General features: G+C 43.5%; 1 protein-coding gene across 5 annotated transcripts in view; it reads right to left on the bottom strand.

Moving 5' to 3' along the window:
* Positions 1–4,106: 4,106 nt before the first annotated feature.
* Tada2a (transcriptional adaptor 2A) overlaps positions 4,107–19,904 on the bottom strand; it is a 50,725-nt gene continuing 34,927 nt past the window's right edge. For 3 of the 5 annotated variants that reach the window (XM_006532989.4, XM_030245845.1, NM_172562.3), the window contains 8 exons: positions 18,771–18,834; positions 17,163–17,206; positions 15,736–15,846; positions 12,298–12,369; positions 10,826–10,958; positions 9,901–9,944; positions 7,225–7,298; positions 4,107–4,964 (listed from right to left, as the gene is read on the bottom strand). In XM_006532989.4, coding sequence (XP_006533052.1) covers positions 4,779–4,964; positions 7,225–7,298; positions 9,901–9,944; positions 10,826–10,958; positions 12,298–12,369; positions 15,736–15,846; positions 17,163–17,206; positions 18,771–18,834 — 728 coding nt within the window. In that variant the 3' untranslated portion in view covers positions 4,107–4,778. Of the gene's footprint in view, positions 4,965–7,224; positions 7,299–9,900; positions 9,945–10,749; positions 10,959–12,297; positions 12,370–14,788; positions 15,273–15,735; positions 15,847–17,162; positions 17,207–18,770; positions 18,835–19,904 lie in introns of those variants that run through there. The other 2 variants (XR_001779958.2, XM_011248932.3) reach the window with 2 other exon arrangements.

Consider the following 19,904-nt stretch of genomic DNA (forward strand, 5'->3'; position numbering starts at 1 on the left):
CACCAACTGAACTACATCCAGCCTATGGCAGCTTCTTCCCACACTTTCTACGATGCCGATTTTGTTCCCTGTTAACTATGGGCAGAGTCACTGGAATTTTGTCAAGTAAGACCTAAGATGATCTCGACTAATACAAACTGAAAAGGTTTGCGCGGTAAAGAATGCAAGATTAATTCAGCCTAACAATTGAGTCTGATGCCAAAGGAATCTACCACCTGTACTCTGAAGTAGAAAGCCAAGTGCATCAGTCTCAATTACCTGGCCCTAAAGGACACAGGACAATATGGGCTGGCAAAGATTAACTATAGGGTTTTCAAATATAAGTCCAGTACAAGTGACCTTCAAGGCTACATCTGTTGGATTCTTTTGTTGTTGTTTTTTTTTGGGTTGTTTGTTTTGTTTTTGGTATTGGGTTTTTAAACTTTTAGGAAGAAGTGTATTCTTCGCTCTATTTCATTTCTGTTCTCAATAGGGAGAGGAATGGAGAGGAACCTAGTAACAAGATGCTTGTGTAACAAGAAACCATCATAGCCTGGCAATGGTGGTGCTTGCTTTTAATACCAGTAGAGCCTAACAGATTTCTGAGTTTGAGGACAGGAAGGACTACATAGAGAAACCCTTTCTTTCAAAGAAAGGAAGGAAGAAAGGAAGGAAGGAAGGAAGAAAGAAAGAAAGGAAGGAAGGAAGGAAGGAAAGAAAGAAAGAAAGAAAGAAAGGAAGGAAGGAAGAAAGGAAGAAAGAAAGAAAACTCATTGTGAGGAAGGGATTTTATTTATTTATTTTAATTTTTGCTTTTGTTTTTGATTTTGGAGACAAGGTTTCTCTGTATAGCCCTGGCTGTCCTGGAACTCACTCTGTAGACTAGGCTGGCCTCGAACTCAGAAATCCGCTTGCCTGCCTCTGCCTCTGCCTCTCAAGTGCTGGGATTAAAGGTGTGCGCCACCACGCCTGGCTGGATTTTAATGTTTTAGTGTCAGATGCAAAACATTCATCTTTCCCCGCAAATATCTATGTCACTGCAATGCTGGGTCAACAGAAATCAAAGGGCAGTTAGTACATTTCCATCGTTGAACATCTCAAACACTGGAAGCTAGGACAACCAGTAAGAGCTTCCCTGCCATTAGATAGGCAAACTGAATGTGAAAACCAAGCTGGCCTCAAAGGCAGCAATCCTCCTGCCTCTGCCTCATGAGTGCTGGATTACAGGCATCAGTGCACACATCCTGGTCTTGACTGTTTTATCCCATTCCCCAGCTAAGTCCTATGCTCGAATGACTATGACTATCCTGACTGCTCTGATCCTACTTTAGCTAAGATCCTGCTTACTTTCCTTAAGACTCCACAGGGCCAGTGGGACTCAAAGGACTAGGATCCCACTAAAAACAAACCTTTTATCTTAGCCAGGCCACAGACATTGTACCTGAACTGGTTCTTTTGGTGTGATCTGGTAGAAGCTGTCTACCTGTGGCTAAGTACGATAGAAAGGAAAACGGGTACAGATTAGCAATTCAAACATAAAATGCCATACACATCATAAATTGTAGGATTTGTGAATTTTGTGAACAACACAGTATGTATCTTGAAGGTATTCCCAAAGGCATCCTTTGAACAGATGGGTGAGCAGGTGCAGTGGACCACAGCTGTGATCCCAATACTTGGGAGGCAGAAGCAGGGGGTTGGAATTTGGAGAGTAAACTCTTTTCTGAATTGATCAGGGACAGGAGGAGCAAGCACTGTGAGTGTAGCCGGCTCTCAGCCAACCCTATGTGGACACAGAGAAGCATGCAATGTTAATGAAAGGCCTCCTGCCGGTACCAGGTAGCCTAGTCTAGGCGTTAAGAACACAGGTGGAAATTGGGACAGCCATATCAAATTCAGTAAGTGTTTTTCTAAAATAAATGAAAAAGAGAGACTGAGCCAGTGACTCCTTCCTGTCCAGAGACTCCATGAAGGGAAACGCAGCACTAGCCAGGCGAGAGTGTGACCTGGTCTACTTCCAGCTCCTTGGGGAAAAGCAGTCACTAGGCAAAGGCATGGGCATAAATGCACCCTCATAATCCCAGCATCTGAGACTGAGGCAAAAGGATTACAAATTTGAGACCAGCTGGGGTTATACAGTAAGACCATGCCTCAAAATGAGGAAAAAAAAAAACAAAAACAACCAAAACCCAAAAAAATCCCCTCCAAAAAACAAAATACCCATCCCCCAAACAAGCAGACAACTCCTTATTCAAACCTGCTTTCTGAAGTCTAGAGATCTGCAAAGACAGCTATCTTTTACCATGTTCCCACCATGTCTACTAATCCCCGAGCACTCTCTAGCATGCAGCTGCTCCTCAGGTCTCAGTCTGTCCTACCAGCCTCCCATCTGGGAGGCCACAGCTGCCCCATGTCCTAGCCAGATCTCTTGGCCAGCTCCCTCCTTCCCACTGCTGCCCACACCCCACCCTCCTCTCTGTCTAGAACAGCTCCCCACTTCCATCTGTCATCCCCACTCCTTTCATCTCGGCCTCAAAAGTTCTCCTCTCAGGAAGCTTTCCTTAATCAAGATTAAAACTTTTTTTTTAAAGATTTATTTATTTATTATATGTAAGTACGCTGTAGCTGTCTTCAGACACCTCAGAAGAGGACATCGGATCCCATTACAGATGGTTGTGAGCCACCATGTGGTTGCTGGGATTTGAACTCAGAACCTTCGGAAGAGCAGTCAGTGCTCTTACCCGCTGAGCCAACATTAAAACTCTTTACACCACAACAAATATCATCAAATACTGGAGTCTATTGTATCCCAAGTCTCAGAACCGTGATTGCCTCTCACAGCGGAATGGAATCTGTTTATAACCAACCAGGGTGATGATAAAATGCATTTTCTTTTTTTTTTTCTTTCTTTTTTTTTTGAGTTTTTTTTTTTTGAGTTTTTTTGAGACAGGGTCCTGGCTGTCCTGGAACTCACTTTGTAGACCAGGCTGGCCTCAGAAATCCGCCTGCCTCTACCTCCCAAGTGCTGTTGCACCACCACTGCCTGGCAAAATGCATTTTCTAAGAAGAGATGACTACTAAAGAAAGAAAACCATTTCCACAAGTTGTCCTTTTTGAAATAATTTTCTCATATATTTCGATCTTATTTCTCCTCCTCTAACTCCAGATCCTGATCACCCAACTTCAAGTTCGCTTTCAAAAAAAAGAAAAAAAAGCAGGGCGTGGTGGCGCACGCCTTTAATCCGAGCACTCTGGAGGCAGAGGCAGGCGAATTTCTGAGTTCGAGGCCAGCCTGGTCTACAAAGCGAGTTCCAGGACAGCCAGGGCTATACAGAGAAACCTTATCTCGAAAAATCAAAAAAAAAAAAAAAAAAAAAAAAAAAAAAAAAAAAAAAAAGAAACAAAATCAAAACAAACAATAATAAGACAAAAAGTCGCTCTTTTTAAGGAAAGGAAGTTGCTCTTTTCTAGTCGCAGGATGCAAGTGCTGAATCAGCCCGATGACATGATTAGTCTGTTCTTCAGAAATCATGGCGGAAGAAAAGAACTGACCCCCAGAGTTGTCTTCTGTCTTCTAGGGCATGCCAAGTCAAATGTGTACTAATTTCTCATTCTCTGGATATCTATTAGCAAGTCACACACACGTTGCTAACGATTACAAGTCTGATTATGCGCTTCTGACACAGCACAGCCTCGCTGAGGTTTGAATGTTTAAGGAGTGAAAGAATTAGCTGCTGGGGGTAAGCTGTGCGGTCTGAGCTGTACCCACCTGCAGCTCTGCTTACAGTGAGATAACCATGACTGTGCCGCGTTTCAGATGTGGCAGACCGACTCACCCCACAGCCGCTGAGTCTCACAGAAAGCGGCTTTACTTGTGTTTGAAAGCAGCTTTTATTGCAGGCTAGCCTTTCACCACTGAGAAGTTAGGCTTCAGGTTGAATAGAAACAGAGCTGATTAGTTGCATCATCTCCATCCTCATGGGCCTGGTATCCTGGGAAACCCGGGTAAAGAGGTGAGACCAGGACACGGGACACACATGTAAGCAGAGACAGTGCAGCGTGTTGAGGCAGACATCCAACAACCCAAGTTGTGCTTAAGTTACCAGAATATCTGACACACCCACAAATTAAATAGCAAAACATTTTAATCCATTAATTCTAAAAATAACAGAGACATTTTATATCCGGTGCCACCTCCTCAAGAGTCGACTGCACATCAGACAGCCAGACTGCAAAGTACAAAGCTAGACATTACAGTTAAAATGAAGTTTCAGACAGACCATCATGGGGGAGAGCTCCACCTCTTCATCTCATAAACTAAGATGTCAGCATAAAAAAAGAAAAACTCCTTGGAAGAAAAGGCTTTCCTGTGCTCTAAAAACTTTCATTTAAAATCTGCCTGCAAGAGGGGAAGGCAGAGTGAGTGTGGGAACTTTACTCTCTAGTGCATGGATCTGAGCTGGCCTCTTGGGGTGAAATGCTGTGGCCTGGGTCCCTTCTCCTTCCACCAAAGCCATGATGCGAGGGCCCGTGGTTCTTGTTTGACTTACAAGAGCTGCTAGGAACAAATGCCCACTGGTGTTTAATAATAACTTGGCGAACACACACTCTGACGCACTATCCTGACAACAGCAAGCAGCGCTTTACAGAGGGCAGAGAAGAAAGCGGTCATCATCCTTAGACTCCCAGTGTCTCTCCTTCTTCTCACAGCAAGAATCCAACACAAGTCTCCGGAATGTGTACATTGCCCTCTGACTGTTCACATTCCTTCACGCTGGCCTGCACTATGGAGCAGAGTCTCAGGCTTTCGTGATGTACCCTTCTCGGATGAGGAAGTCATAGATTTTCCGGGTTTTGTTCACGTCTATCTTGATGAGTGCCCTTGCTTGTGCCAGTCTCAAGCCTCCTTGCTTGTGACACTCGTTCAATAGAGCAGACTTATATTCCAAGTAGGCTCCAGGTACCAACCTCACCACCTGACAGAGCTGTAAGACAGTACAAACGTAATTAGCACTGTCATTCTCACAAATTCATCCAGCAGGTCTAGCAACCCCAAAGTAAAAAAGGGGGATAGTGGAGGGGTTCAGCAGGTAAAGGCATTTGCCACCATGACTAACGACCCATGCTTGATTGCTGGGACCCACATGGTGAAGAGAAAACCACCAACTTCTTCACATTGTCTTCTGACCGCCACAGCATCCATGGCACACACATGCCCTCCCTTCCCCCCACTCACTCAAAATGCATTTGAAAAAAATATGACATCAACCTCCAACTATTTATGGGAGCTGTTGAGTGGCTGGACCACATTCCACTTCCTCCTGTCTCTGGAGACAGACGCTCAGGAAGAAAAAGGCAGGCTGTGACAGCAGGAGAGCCTTCAGCAAGTGACAGTTGGCTTAAGGGTCTAGTCAGGGAACAGATACAGGTCCCCGAGGAACTGCTAGGCCTGTATATGAGCTGAGTGCTAAATGTCTGGGGTGGACACCTAGAACCATTCTGACACTCTTCAGGGAAATGACATAAAGCACCTCAGAGCATTGAGGGGTAGTGGCATTGCAGTGACTGACTGGATTCCTGAGTGTCAAACTCATCGATATTGTTGGGATTAGCAGAAGAGAGTAGCCTATGCTCTTACCATCTCCTACCATGGGGAGGGGCCATCTTTACTGCGATTGCAGAAAGTAGGCTTAGTTCAGTTCACCTGCCATTACTCAGCAAGGAGCATTCTGAGTCACCATCACATTCCAAGCAGTAAAAAGATGCTTGGAATGCCAGACTATTCAACACACACACACTGAGAAACTAGTGTGTGACTTTCTTCAACACATACTTCTTTCTATACCCCCCCAAATGTTTATTATTTCTGATAGATACAATAAGACTAGTAAAAGTCCCTGCATCGTGACTTCTTAAATGCTATGGATCAGCAGGTGGGGAGACAGACACTAGGAACTGCAATGGAGCAAGAGACTAGCTCCTCTTCTGTTACATTTTTTGTTGGTTGGTTTGGTTTTAAGACAGGGTCTTTGGTAGTGCAGGCTGCCTTTGCCCACGAGATAGTTGAGAGTTGTGGGTTGGCTTGAACTCCTGATCTTCCTGCCTCAGGCCCCAACGGCTGGGATAAAGGTACCACCCAAGTAGATTTTTTGTTTGAGATAGCCTCTTTGCTCTCAGGCTTTCTAGTGCTAAAATTAAAGATATATTCAGGAGATTGTCCCTGTGTTGCTGTTTTAACGTGCAGACCTTAAAACAGCAACACAGGGACAATCTCCTGATGATAACGCTAAAAGAACAATACTATTGAAAATCAAAATTAGCCAGGCGTGGTTGCGCACGCCTTTAATTCCAGCACTTGGGAGGCAGAGGCAGGCGGATTTCTGAGTTTGAGGCTAGCCTAGTCTACAAAGTGAGTTCCAGGACAGTCAGGGCTATTCAGAGAAACCCTGTCTCAAAAAACCAAATAAATAAATAAAAATTAATCCATTAATGTGCCATAGGTGTGCTTGTGTGTGCCAGTGCACCTGAGAGGCAGAGCTAGGCAGATATCTGTTGAGTCTGTGGCCAGGAGCACTACATAGGGATTTAGTTAGTTACAGGCCAGTCAATGTTACATTGTGAGACCCTGTGCAAACTACATATGACACTGAATTATTTTCCCTACACTTATAAACATGCTGTGGAGACAACTACAAAAACATTTTAAGTGATGGTTACATTGTTAGAATAAATGTAGAACAACTTCTCTTTTTTTTTTTGTTTTGTTTTTTCAAGACAGGGTCTCTCTGTATAGCCCTGGCTGTCCTGGAACTCACTTTGTAGACCAGGCTGGCCTCGAACTCAGAAATCCGCCTGCCTCTGCCTCCTGAGTGCTGGGATTAAAGGCGTGCGCCACCGCGCCCGGCTAAATTCAGAACTTCTGAAAGCACCCATTTTAATAAGAAAGTCCTATTTTCATGTAAAAGCTACTTTAGTCTACAAAAAGTCTGACTTACACTAAATGCTCAATAAATGACAGCCGCCACTATTACTTAAGTGACATTGTTCCATAAGCTTCTCTCTGAAGGGGAGAGGTAGCTGAAAGATGAGAGCAGTTTTCTGCTGCTTGCCAAGGTTAGCTCTTTAGCTCCCAGACTTCTCAGACAAGTGCAGTGAAACAGGTTTGACATTGTAATGGATTGTAACGAGAACGGATGGATCAGTCAGCCCCTCTTTTCTTTCCTCCAGTTCCCTCCCTTTTATTACCTCCTTTTCCTTTTCATTGAGTTTCTCTGTACCAGGGAGACCCGTGAGGTTCAATGGTGGTGCACTTCGCCTTCCTATGGACGCAGATTCAAAAGAACAAATATCTCAGAGGTGTAACTATTCAAGTGTAAAACAGAAAGCCTGACCCACTCCTGTAGGCTGGTTTAGCTAGCTCCTCAGTCAATAAAGTGGTTTGAATGAGAACAGCCCCAACAGGCTGATATTTAAATGTCTAGTCCCCAATTGGTGGAACTGTTTGGGAAAGATTAGGAGGTGTGGCCTTAATAGAAATATGTCACTGGGGGGAGGTGGTGGGCTTTGAGGTTTCAAAAGCCTCTAGTTATTCCCAGTGTGTGCTCTGCTTCCTAACTGCAGGTCAAGATGACAGCCCTTGGCTCTTTCTGCTGCCATACCTTTGCCCTGGATCGTGGAGTCTAATTCTTTGCAACCATAGCCCAAATAAACCCTTTCATTTATAAGTTGCCTTGGTCAAGGTGTCTTATCATAGCAGTAGAAAAAGTCACCAACACAGTCACTCTAACATTCATTTGAAATAAAAATAACAATCTATAAGCTCTCTGCCCTATCAAAGTACAGATACGATCATGCACACCTTCGTCTCAATGAATGATCGGCATAGTGGAGTCATTAGTTATCTGTTTCTCTCAAACAGGTTCCTCTAAATTCTGGAACCAGATGTCCATCCTGAACAGAAAGAGTATGTTCTAATCTGTCTTGACAGCTGACAAACGGAGACAGGAATCCCTCAGGAGATATTCTCTCTTGTCACTAGTCTTTAGCAGGACAAGTCACACGTGGTAATTAACCAAGTACTATATACCTTCAGATCAAAGGCAGAGTCACCACCAAAGGTCTTGCTTGTTCATTTATTTTTCTTTGAAAAGAAGTGGGTGATGTTTAACTCAAAAGATCCACACTGGAACAAGCCAAATGCTATAGTTACTATATAGTAAAGCAGTGACCAACTTCATGTCTGAGAAAGAAACCTAAGCAGGAGGCAGCCAGGCCAGACTAATGTGTGGTTTTGTTTTGTTTTGTTTTTTTAAACTGTATTGTGATGGGCATAAAGTGTGTATGGTGCAAGGCACAGATGTGAGGTCAGAGGACAACTGTGTGGTGTTAATCCCCACTTCTAGCTTTAGTGGCTTGCTAGTCTCGCATCCAAGCATCTTTTCCTTGGAGCCATCACCTGTGCCTGGTTTTATTCTGAATTTAGTCTTAGGATGAATGCTCAGATGGGGATGGATGCAATGAGGTAAGTTTTATGAGGGCTGGCACTGGAACGGGGCAGAAGGAACTGCTTAATTTGTTCTGGAAAACCTGATTCTCAAGGACATCAAAAGGGCCGAGGGCTTACCCTGCTCAGAAATAGAGATGAAATCATGGACTACCTCGAAAGTCTCTCCCAAGGCTAGGCTACAATCATGAATGCCGGGCTCCCAATCTTTACTGCTTGAAGAGCAACTCAGAGCATAAATGGGAACCAGGAAACTCAACAATGACACAAGGGGAAGGAAGGCAGGCAGGCCAACTTAGGAGGAAATTGTGAGTGACACAGAAAAACCAAAAAAAAAAAAAAAAAAAAAAAAAAAGCTGTGTACTCAATTTAATTAGCAAGTATTAAAATTTTTAAATGCTTCTTTTACAAAAAAATCCAGGTTCAGTTTCCAGCACTCAATTAGGGAGCTCACAACTGTCTGTAACTCTAGTTCCAGAAGACCTGATGGCCTCTGCAGGCACATGTGGTGTGTGTGTGTGTGTCAGTATCAGGCACATACACTTAAAAAAAGTACTTGAAACAAAGGAAAATGATTATCTACTAAGTGCCTGAATCTGAGCACTATTAGAAAAATATGACTTTCCATTCTCCTAACTCAGTCTCCCAGTGCTGGGGTTACACGTGAGTGTCATCATAGCTAGTGTTACAGAAAAAATTTCAAAGGTTTGTGTTACAGAGAACGGTGAACTGGCAACTGGGTAACAGTAAACCACTATGGATCTGATGGTGGAGTGGTCTGGATATTCAGATTAGGAGAAATGCTGTCATATGGGGCAAGGGTGAGTGGCGATTAGGACCACAATTTTGGCTCAGGAACTTCACAACTAGTACCATCCCCAAATATGTTGTCTCAGACAACAGTCACCAAGAACCATCAGAGTACACCGGCTTAGTTTTGCTCTGTCAACTTAGAGCAAACTCAAAAGGGGGTAAAAGCTCAGACACAGAAATTCTCTAAGTCTCTAACTTATAAGAAATCCTTGATTTTCTGGCAAGTGACCTGCTGCTCATGTCAAATACAAAGTTCTTCATGTAGCACCTCCCACGCCCACTGCAACTCTGCAACAGCTATGACTCCAGTCCTGACTGCAAACCCTAGAAGAATCTTCCAAGCTCTGCTCTGACAGAGAAGTCTGAAAGCACACTGGTGTCCAAACTGTGGCAACAGCTGATTATGGCCACTCCACCAAGAACCATGCTCCACAATGGAGGGTAGCTGTGCCCCCATCACCCTTGGAAATATAGCTATCCTAGTCCACACTTGCTCTGGGCTGGGGATAGTGCAGTACGTGAGAGTCCTGGGCTCAATCTCCAGTGCTGAAAAAGAACCAACCCCCCCCCCCCAAACCCATTCACAATAGTTTGAGAAATCATACCTGAGTTAGAAGCCATCAGAACAGAAGGACTCAGCCCAGAATCACTAAAACAAAGAAAGGGAATTCAATCCTTCTTATCAAAGAAGGATTTTGTTGTTGTTGTTTTGAGACAGGGTTTTTCTGTGTAGCCTTGGCTGGCCTGGAACTTGGCCTGAAACACAGAGCTTCCCCCTCCCTCTGCCTCCCAAGTTCTGGAATTAAAAAACATGTGCCACCACTGGCAGCTCAAAGAAGGTAAGTTTTAAAACCCCGCACAGGAAGATCATCTAAGAAAAGCTAGAGTGAGACTACATGGTAGTTTTACAGCTCATTGGATGGAAAGAAAATGTACTCCAAAGAGAAAAACTTTTCCTCTGCTAAGGGCTCTTAACAGGGGACATCACTAAAGCCATTCACAAAGTAGGAGAATTAAAAAAAAATAAGAACCACACCACTATCTAAGTGGGGGAGAGTTAAGGGCTAGAGAGATGGCTCAGCACTTAAGAGCATTGATTGCTCTGCCACAGGTCCTGAGTTCAATTCCAAGCAACCACATGGTGGCTCACAACCATCTGTAATGGGATCCGATGCCCTCTTCTAGTATGTCTGACAAACTACAGTGTGCTCATATAAATAAAATAAATAGTCTTTAAAAGAAAGAAAAAAAAGAGAGATATGGGTACGAGAGGGTTGAGACAGGACATTACTGTGTACCACCACAACCAACTATAAATTCACTAATTTTTAAAATAAGAAGAAAAAAGGAACAGAGAATAGTATAGGACCAGTTTTGCTTCTTAAGCCTGCCAGTTCTATAGTTTTTAGATGGATTAATAAAAATTTTACAACTCTTCTACCCAGAGTACCTACAAAAATGCCCACAAATATATGAGAAGGGCAAAGTATGCCAGAGGAGTGCTTCCTTCGGCCCTGACTAACTGCGCACATGTCAGCCTGCCGGCGGAGCCACTGCTGGCACGCACTGCTGTCCTGGATGTACTGGAGAACTTCTGAGAGCATGGTGCGTTTAAGGCGCTCCTCCTCGCGTGTCTTCTTCAGGTGATCATATGTCCTGGCACCTGGAGGGTAGAGGATGCATGACTGCAAGGCAGCACAGCATAGCACAGGGCCTTGAACTGGAGGGTACAGGATGTATGGCAAGGCAGCACAGCAGAGCACTGGGACTCGAACTGAGCTCAGTCAACACTGGCCTCTTCCAAGTGTATGTGTGCATCTGGAATCTCCCTTTACACTGAGTATTTTTATTCCCTCTTGAGTTGACATTTTTGAAAGAAGATTCCCAAAGGTACAAATCAATGTTATTCACATTCTTGCCTTTGGAAGTGCTTATAGTTTTACTGTTTTCATCTGACCCAGGGCTTTAGTGTCCTAAGATAGTCCTATACCACTAATCTATATATCAGCTATACAGTGCTAAATGAATGCATATATTCTTCTATCAAAACCAATTCCAATACAACAACAATAAAGCCCTCTTTGTACTAAGCCTCTCTCTGTTTTCCACAGGCAGAGAGCAGCACCAGACCACCAAGCTAAGTCCCCAGAGTCCCCAGATGCGCCCTGCTCTGCTGCAGAGTTACTCGGTGTCTTCTGCATGCACATCAGCCACACCAGTGGCTTTCAATACTTCTCAGAGACTGAGAGCACCCCAGCCCCAGCCCTGTGCTGCCTAGGCACAGCCTTTCCTTAGGACCTGACTCTTCTATTAACTAGCTCAATAATCTCTTTAGACTCTGATTTCTTTATTAATTGAAGTGACAACACCCCATAAGCTTATCATGATAACCAATGACTTGAAGGTGAAATGTACCCAATAGACCTGGTACATGTTAAATAAATGTTAGATATTTACTGCTATATTAATACAATTATGACCAGCACCTTCAGTAAATTGGATCTAAGCACCATACCCCAGTAGAAGCCTGGTAAATAAAGATGGTTAGGCTGTACATGAGTAAGTTTTCAAAGGCTGAGGTAAAACATATGAATCACACAACCCACCCTACCTCACTCTCCTGTGTGTGTTGACAGGGTCTCACTCTACAGAATACACTGAACAGACCAGGCTGGCCCCAAACTCGCAGAGATCTACTTGCCCCTGCCTCCCAGTGCTGGGGATAAAAACATGAGCTACTATGCCCAGCTAAGACTTTTTTATAGAGTCAAAGGAGACTCCCAACTCTAAAGCAGTGTTTCTTTTTGCTCTGTGCCATAACTTTATTTTTATCCTGATAATCTGATATTTATAGGACTACACATGAAACTTTGCTAGGAAGTTTAAAAACTCATCTGAAAAGGTCTTTGTTTTTCTGATAAGTTTTCAAGACTTCAGAGGTCCCCTCTTGTATTCACAAGTCACAGGCGCTTTGATACTGCAGGTAATGGAAACATACTTACTACAAAAATTGGTAATGCCTGCTGTCCTATATTCTTGGAGCCTCTTGATTTCCCTTCGGAGTTCAAATTCCACTGTTTCCCCAGGAGAACAAAGGAGAAAAAATGGAAAAACAAATCAATGGCAGGGAGCGGTTAGGTGTGATTCAGTGACCCACCATATGTGCAGGCAGGGAGACTTCATCTTAGGAGGCTTCCCCACCCCCCCCCCTTCTCTTTAGTTTTTTTTTTTTTTGTTTTGTTTTTGAAACAAGGTTTCTCCATGTAGCCCTGGCTATCCTGGAACTTACTAGGGAGGGAGAGACAGGTAGAATCTCTGTTAGTTCAAGGGCAGCCTGGCCCATATAGTGAGTTCCAGGATAGTCAGGGCTACATAATGAGACCCTGTCTCAAACACAAAAAAACCCCACAAAGGAGAAAGAAAGAAAGAAAGAAAGAAAGAGAGAGAGAGAGAGAGAGAGAGAGAGAGAGAGAGAGAGAGAGAGAGAGAGAGAGAAAGAAAGAGAGAGAGAGAAAGAGAGAAAGAAAGATCCCCAAGAGTTGGGAAGAGCCTACTCCAGCTGTCCTCCAAATGTCATCTCTAGAGGCAACAACTGGACTTTAGGAGACACCTATAAATGTGAAAAAACAGGCTCAATTCATAATATTTTAACAGGGTGGTGGTGGTATACACTTTTAATCCTAGCATTCCGGAGGTAGAGGCAGGTGGATATCTGTGAGTTCTAAGACAGTTCTACACAGTGAGTTCAAAGACAGTCAAGGCTACATGGAGAAACCTTGTCTCAAAAGAATAAAGTTTTTGGTTTTTTGTTTTTTTAAACTAAATGTCCCTTTGCTACCCACTGTGACAGCATTTCTACTCACACAGTCAAGTTCTTTGATGCAGTTTGCCTCTGGATGAGGCTCCGCTGCACAGCAAGGACAAAGCTTTACTCAAGCCTTTTCCTATAGGGACCAAAGAGCACTACATATTCCATAAACCAGCACACAGCTCAGACTACACTGCTACATTATTTTGTGATAGAACATTCCAACATGGGTGCTTTTCAAACATGGGATGAAGGAAAAGCTACCCATGGGTGTGGTTCTCTGTAGTGACACATATGCCAGGAATGATATAAACTAGGACAGGAAGGGAAGAATAGTCACCCGATACCAACCACGCAAACGCTGACAACCAAGGAAGGTGTTTCCCCAGGACAATCAACCTGGCTCAGGCAAACACCTGGGATGCTTCTGAAGAAACATTTGTACAATGAGAGTAATGGTAAGAAAATGTTTCTGGAAAATCAAAACAACACAACATAAGACTTCTCATAACTAAAGGCGTGGACTGGTGGGAACAGAGTGACATGGTCCTAGCCCCTGGGATAGGGCCCCGGTGTGAGCCTCCAGGAGATGCTGAGTCTGGTGTGTCCCTGGTGGGGGTAGAGTGACATAGTCCCTGCCCCTGGGACAGGGCCCCAGTGTAAGCTTCCATGAGTGTCGATGCTGCTGTGGGGATAAAGCTTGTTTGTGTAATAATGTACACATTTCAATGTCCTTCCTGTTATGATAATGACTTCATGAGAATTTGAAAGAAGACGAGTCCAGGAATCGAGAATATGGCTATGTCTGCACAAAATGGTCAATGTTGGGACCTTCAGGACAGCCCTTAAGGTTATGGGAAAGAGCTCTAAGTACATGAGTTAAAAATATATATAATTTCTCAACTATGTAAAATATAAGGATGCAATGAGAATTACTAGGGGCTTCATGAATCTAAAGGAACAAAGGTGGCTACACTATGAGTCAGCTTGTCAGAAAGACACAAAGACAGGCAGATTCTGGGGTTCAAGGTCAGTCTAAGCAAGGTTAGGCCCAGATGTGGTAAAAATGGTAATTTCAGGGTCCCACACAAGTATTTTATAATCTGTGCTTAACAAAGGCAGGCAGATTTCTGAGTTCTTTTGCAATGTTAAGAAAAAATGTAGGCTTGCCGTCTCGTAAGCTGATTCATAGGGTAATCAAAATGAAAACCTGGAGTAAGTGACTGGATTGATATGTAAAATAAAAGAATGGACCTGTATTCTGCAAGAGATGAGCTATCCAGAGAATTTTTTAAGACAAAAAAGAGAGAACTGCTTGGAGAACTGACAGAAACAGAGACAGAGACACAGCAGACACACCCACACAAAGAAGCCGGACATGGACAGAGAGATCTCTTGGAATAGCAAGCAAGCAGAATATAGAGAGATCGCCACAGAGAAGGCAGAACATAGAGAGCAGCAGACGAGAAAAGCTGGATCAAGCAGAACACAGGTCATCAGTCGGGATCCACGATTTGACTTGGAGTCATTTGTTTTCACTGCTCCCAGAAACCTCATTTCTCAGAACCCTTCTCCATGGTGAGGCTGGTCCTTGGCAAGAAGACAAATGAATATACACCTCTCATGAGTGTTATATAGAAATAAGCCCCCAGTGCAGGCGGCCTCAAAGTCTTTGGCCTTTCTGCTTAAGGGCTTCAATTTTTTTTTTTTTTTAAATAATAGACGATCCAATTATAGCTGAGATGAATGCTCTCAGGAACATCATAGAAAGGCCAGAGGAAGATGGAAGTACCATTTCCACAAGTCAACAACCCTCTTCCCATGACTTAAACTAGTTTTAATACTAAAATATTTATAGGCAAAACAAATACAGTATTTGGAATTGGCTTCAGAATAAGCAGCTCATGGTCAAGAGGAAAGGGCACGGACAGTCAGATGTCACTGGATAGCCACTGTGCTGAAAACCGCTGAGGATGGCCACACAGATACACGTTCACCATGTTCCTCTGCTTCTCCAGATACCTGACACGTCCTATAAGAAGTTAAAACTGCTCCACATGGCGGCACACACCTGTAATGCCGTTCTAGGAAGGTGAAGGCAGGAGGATTCTAAGTCAGACCTAAGCTTGGACTACTCAGAAGGTTTTAGGCTACATACACAGCAAAATCCTGTTTTAAAACAAAGACAAAAATAAAAGACACGAAAAAAGAAACAAATCAACCCCCCCCCATAAAAACCAAAACTCTCTACTAACTTGTAAGTTACTAAAGTTTTTTGTCTTTGATGTAGGTTAGATGTGGGTGTATGCGTGTCTGTGTGATGCACACATGCAGAGAGGCCAGAGGACGACATCATGGGTTCTTGTAACATCGTTTTCCACCTTATTTCTTTGAAACAGTCTCTCAGTAAGCCTGGAGCTAGGTGTTGGCCAGCAAAATCCAATTTCTCTGCTGGTGTCTCTCTCTCTCTCTCTCTCTCTCTCTCTCTCTCTCTCTCTCTCTCTCCCTCTCTCTCTCTTTCTCTCTCTCTCTCTCTCTCTCTCTCTCTCTCTCTCTCTCACACACACACACACACACACACACACACACACACACACACACACACACACACAGAGTTCCTAAAACCACCTACATGCATGGCTTTCAATGAACTTGTCGTGCTCCACGGGTCCCACAATCCTTGCAAATCTCCTCATTGTTTCATAAAGGTCTTGGACCTCCTTGGGATACCGCCGTTCCATTACTGAAGAATTGAAACACAACATGTCAGAGAACGTAAGTGCCTCTAAGTTTGTGGCATTATTTTTTAAAACAGGAAGTGAAATGCAAGGACATTTTCCTAAGCTCACATGACTAAGGTGCCCATGACAGCATGCAAACAGAACAGCTGAGAACACAAGTCATTAATCATAATTACAGCGTCACAGCATCTCACGGAAGGATCTTATCGTGGAGATTGTCTCTACTACTAAGTACTAATGATGTCCCTCCTCATGCCTTTTAATATGCATGGGACCAGGCACAAGACCAGGCACTGCTGTCACAAGAGAAAGGGACTTAAAAGGGCAGAGCCTGTGTTATCAAATAACGCTGGCCCAAATTTCTGATATAGATTAGAGCAGGAAAACAAGAAAGCACAAATGTAAGAAACCATCCAACTAAGTGTAGGGACACCACCGAGAAATCAGTCAAACCTTGTCAAAAACAAAAACAAAAAACAAAAGCAACCCCAACAACAACAAAAAAAACCCCCACCAACCAAAGAATATTTCATCTGGAATATCCCTGTGTGACAAGCTGATTTATGCTGCGCTGAGGCAGGCACTCTTTCAATTGTGAGACTCCCCCAACCCCTCTACTGATTTTCCTTAAAAAAAAAAAAAGAAAAAAAATTGCATGAGTGCTCGGCCTGCATGTATGTATGTACACCACATGTATGCCCACAAAGATAAAAAGAGGACATCAAAGCCAGGCAGTGGTGGCGCACGCCTTTAATCCCAGCACTTGGGAAGTAGATTTTTGAGTTCGAGGCCAGCCTGGTCTACAGAGTGAGTTCCAGGACAGCCAGGGCTATACAGAGAAATCCTATCTCGAAAAACCAAAAACAGAAAAAAAGCAAGTGCTCTTAATTGTTGACCATCTTCTCCAGCTGTGAAAAATGTTTTTATAACCCGATGACCAAGGTTATGATTAACACAGTTTTGAAACCAGACTGTCTAGAAAATGATCCATTAATATTCATAGTGTAATTACTATAACAATTAATTCTTAGGCAATGTTGTTGACTATAAATGAATGGCTCTTCACTGTCACTATGGGTCAGAGCTACCTCCAATACTTTTGGTTTTGTTTTGCTTTTGGTTTCTGTGCAAGGAATAACATCTCCTCCAGTATGCTAGACACTCTTTACTAGTGATTGACAGCATCAGCTCTGCATCAGAACCTTGAATTCTTCCTAAGTGATGCTAGCTAGCATGCACTGTGGATTATGAACACTCCCACAATGATCTGAAACCACTCAACGTTAGAAAAATTTAGAAAAGAACAGCTCATACTCACATCGGAACTTCCTAAGGTTGACTAATCCGTGATCTCTTATAATCCTAGAATTAAAAAGAAAAACAAAACACAATAATCTATGTGTTAAAACCAAGTTTCAGGTTGGGGAGTGGCGGCACATAGCTTTAATCCCAGCACTCAGGAGGCAGAGGCAGGCGGATCCGAGTTTGAAGCCAGTCTGGTCTGCAGAGCCAGTTCCAGGACAGCCAGGGCTACAAAGAAAAACCCTGCTTAAAATAAACAAAATAAATAAATAAACTAAAAAATTTTAAAGTTTCACATTTGTGTCCTCTATGCAGTGGAATATCAGGGTCCTGAGAAGTTAGTCTCCACACACTTCTGAATTAGCCTGTAAATCAGCAGTTTTTAACCTGTGGGCCTGACCCTTCTGGGGGTCACATATCAGGTATCCTGCCTATCAATACCTACATTAAGATCCATAACAGTAGCAAAACTACAGTTATGAAGTAGCAACGAAATAATTTTTTGGTTGGAGGTCAGCTGGTGAGGAGATGTGTTAAAGGGTCAGAAGCACTAGGAAGGTTGGGAACCACTGCTCCTCTTGGGACATAGAGGACTCTCACAGATGACTCAGCTACTCCTGACAAATGCTGAAAAACATGTGTCTGTCAAGATGGCAAAGGAATCTGTCACTATGATAATAACCTACACAACCTGTAGAAATGATAATTAAGAAGAGTCATTTAAGTGAAATGCTAGCCAAGATCCAAGAAAGGACACACCGATCACATGTTAAGCATTGATAACAACCATGCATCTATAATACTCTGTGAGTGCAAAGCAAATTCAAGTAAACTACACTGGTTACACGTCCAGAACCTCTGATTTATGCCAGAGATGCTTGTGACTGGCATTGAGGCTTCTCGGGGAGCAGCTGGAGCCTCTGCAGCACCTCATAGACGCTGTTCCAGACGTGCTGGAGAAAGCATCGCTCACTACACATCCTTCAAGGCTCTCCCAATGACAGACATCTCCTTTTTATTGCAGATACAACTGAATCCAGAAATAAGTACTATCACAGCAACAAACATGTCTGCGTACATGGCACGTTCCTGCATAGTCTTTCTTAACCGTTAGCCACTGTAATACAATAGTCAAGATTTTATAATGTTTATGCCTTAATGTATATGTAATTGTCTGTCTTCTATTTATCTATTTATCTACTATGAAAATTTGAGCAAAACATTTGGGGGGGAGGGGATTCTGAGGATTGATCCTGGGGTCTTACACTGCTGCTGAGCTAGACTTCCCGTCCTTGAGGGTCTATTTTGGTCTGCTGGAAAGGAAAGAACAGTGAAGCTTGCCAGAATTTCTTAAAACACTTCTGGATCAAAGCTGGACTGTGGTGGCACACACCTTTAATCCTAGCACTCTGGAGGCAGAGGCAAGTGAATCTCTTGAGTTTGAGCATGGTCTACAGATCAGTTCCAGGAAATCCAGGGCTACATAAGCAAACCCTATTCCACACACCACACAAGGTGGTGAGTACAAGGTCACACGGTAAGCCACAAGTAGAGCGTTCTTATGGTCAACATGCAACCGACAGTCCAAAGGTGAGAGGAAACATGATGGCTTTCCCACACTTACTTTTTTCTTCTTTGCCTCTCTTTTAACCTGGAATGATAGATATCCACCACAGCCATCTTCAGAGCTATAAATATAAATGTACACATAAATAACAAACTTAAAAATAAAAGTCAAGGCAAAAAATTCCCTGTCAAACAATTATTTCTAAGAGAGAGTGTTGACTCAGAGTTTTGCCATATTGGCTGGCTTTGAATTTACAGCTATCCTCCTGCCTCTCCCTCCCAAGAGCTGGGATTATAAGCATGTGCTACCATACCTGGTTTAACTAAACCTTAACTATGCTATAAAAATATCTGAGCACACTAAATTTCTCCATCATATTGTTATCATTACTTTAGTAGCACTAGCAACCAAGCCCAGACCAGGCAAATGATATTGCTGTAATGGCACAGGGTTCAGCTAAGAGACAACCACAGGACAGCCCTGATGGACAGCGTTGGCGCTGCTGTAAAGCCATGCCTTGCTTGCTCGTGCTCCAACCCTTCTAGCTTTGGTGCCAGTGAACGAGAGGGAGGGCTGGAATCAGTGTGTCCTGCTCTTTCTGTCCCCACCACACTCCTCACCTCATTTCCAGGGTTCCAAATTCCACCAGACTATATGCTCTAAAACTCTCACAAGCATTTTAAGCTTTGCATCTTGTTGGATAGCCCTACTCACATGGCACCCATAGCACTTACGTATTTCTGCCTCTTTCCCATCTTCTAAAACTCTTACCTTGGTTAACAGCATTACAGCAAAGCTAGTTGTCCAAGACAGAAACCAACCTGGAACCTCTTTGCCCTCTTCCTACATAGCCAGCCATCTCTTTTTGCCTAATCCTATCCTTCAACGCAGTCACCTGCTTCTTGTCATCCCTGTGCCCCCTAACAGAAGAACATTCTCGTACTGACCGTGCTCCCTGCCTTCTCCAACTCCCTGCCTCCAAATGGGAGTGAGGATTATTTTACTTTATAATTTGCTGATGCAGTTCCCTTGCTTCTAACTCTTCTGCTACACCCCACCACTTACAGGAGCTCAAGCTCCATGGTACATTGTGTTTCTTGTTATTCTCCTGTGGTCCCACTACAGCATGCTCAGAAAACAACCAGCCCCAGACCATACACTGCTAAGGAAGGATCAGGAATCTAAATGCAG

The sequence above is a fragment of the Mus musculus genome, chromosome 11 (assembly GCF_000001635.26).
Source record: "Mus musculus strain C57BL/6J chromosome 11, GRCm38.p6 C57BL/6J".
Lineage (NCBI taxonomy): Eukaryota > Metazoa > Chordata > Mammalia > Rodentia > Muridae > Mus > Mus musculus.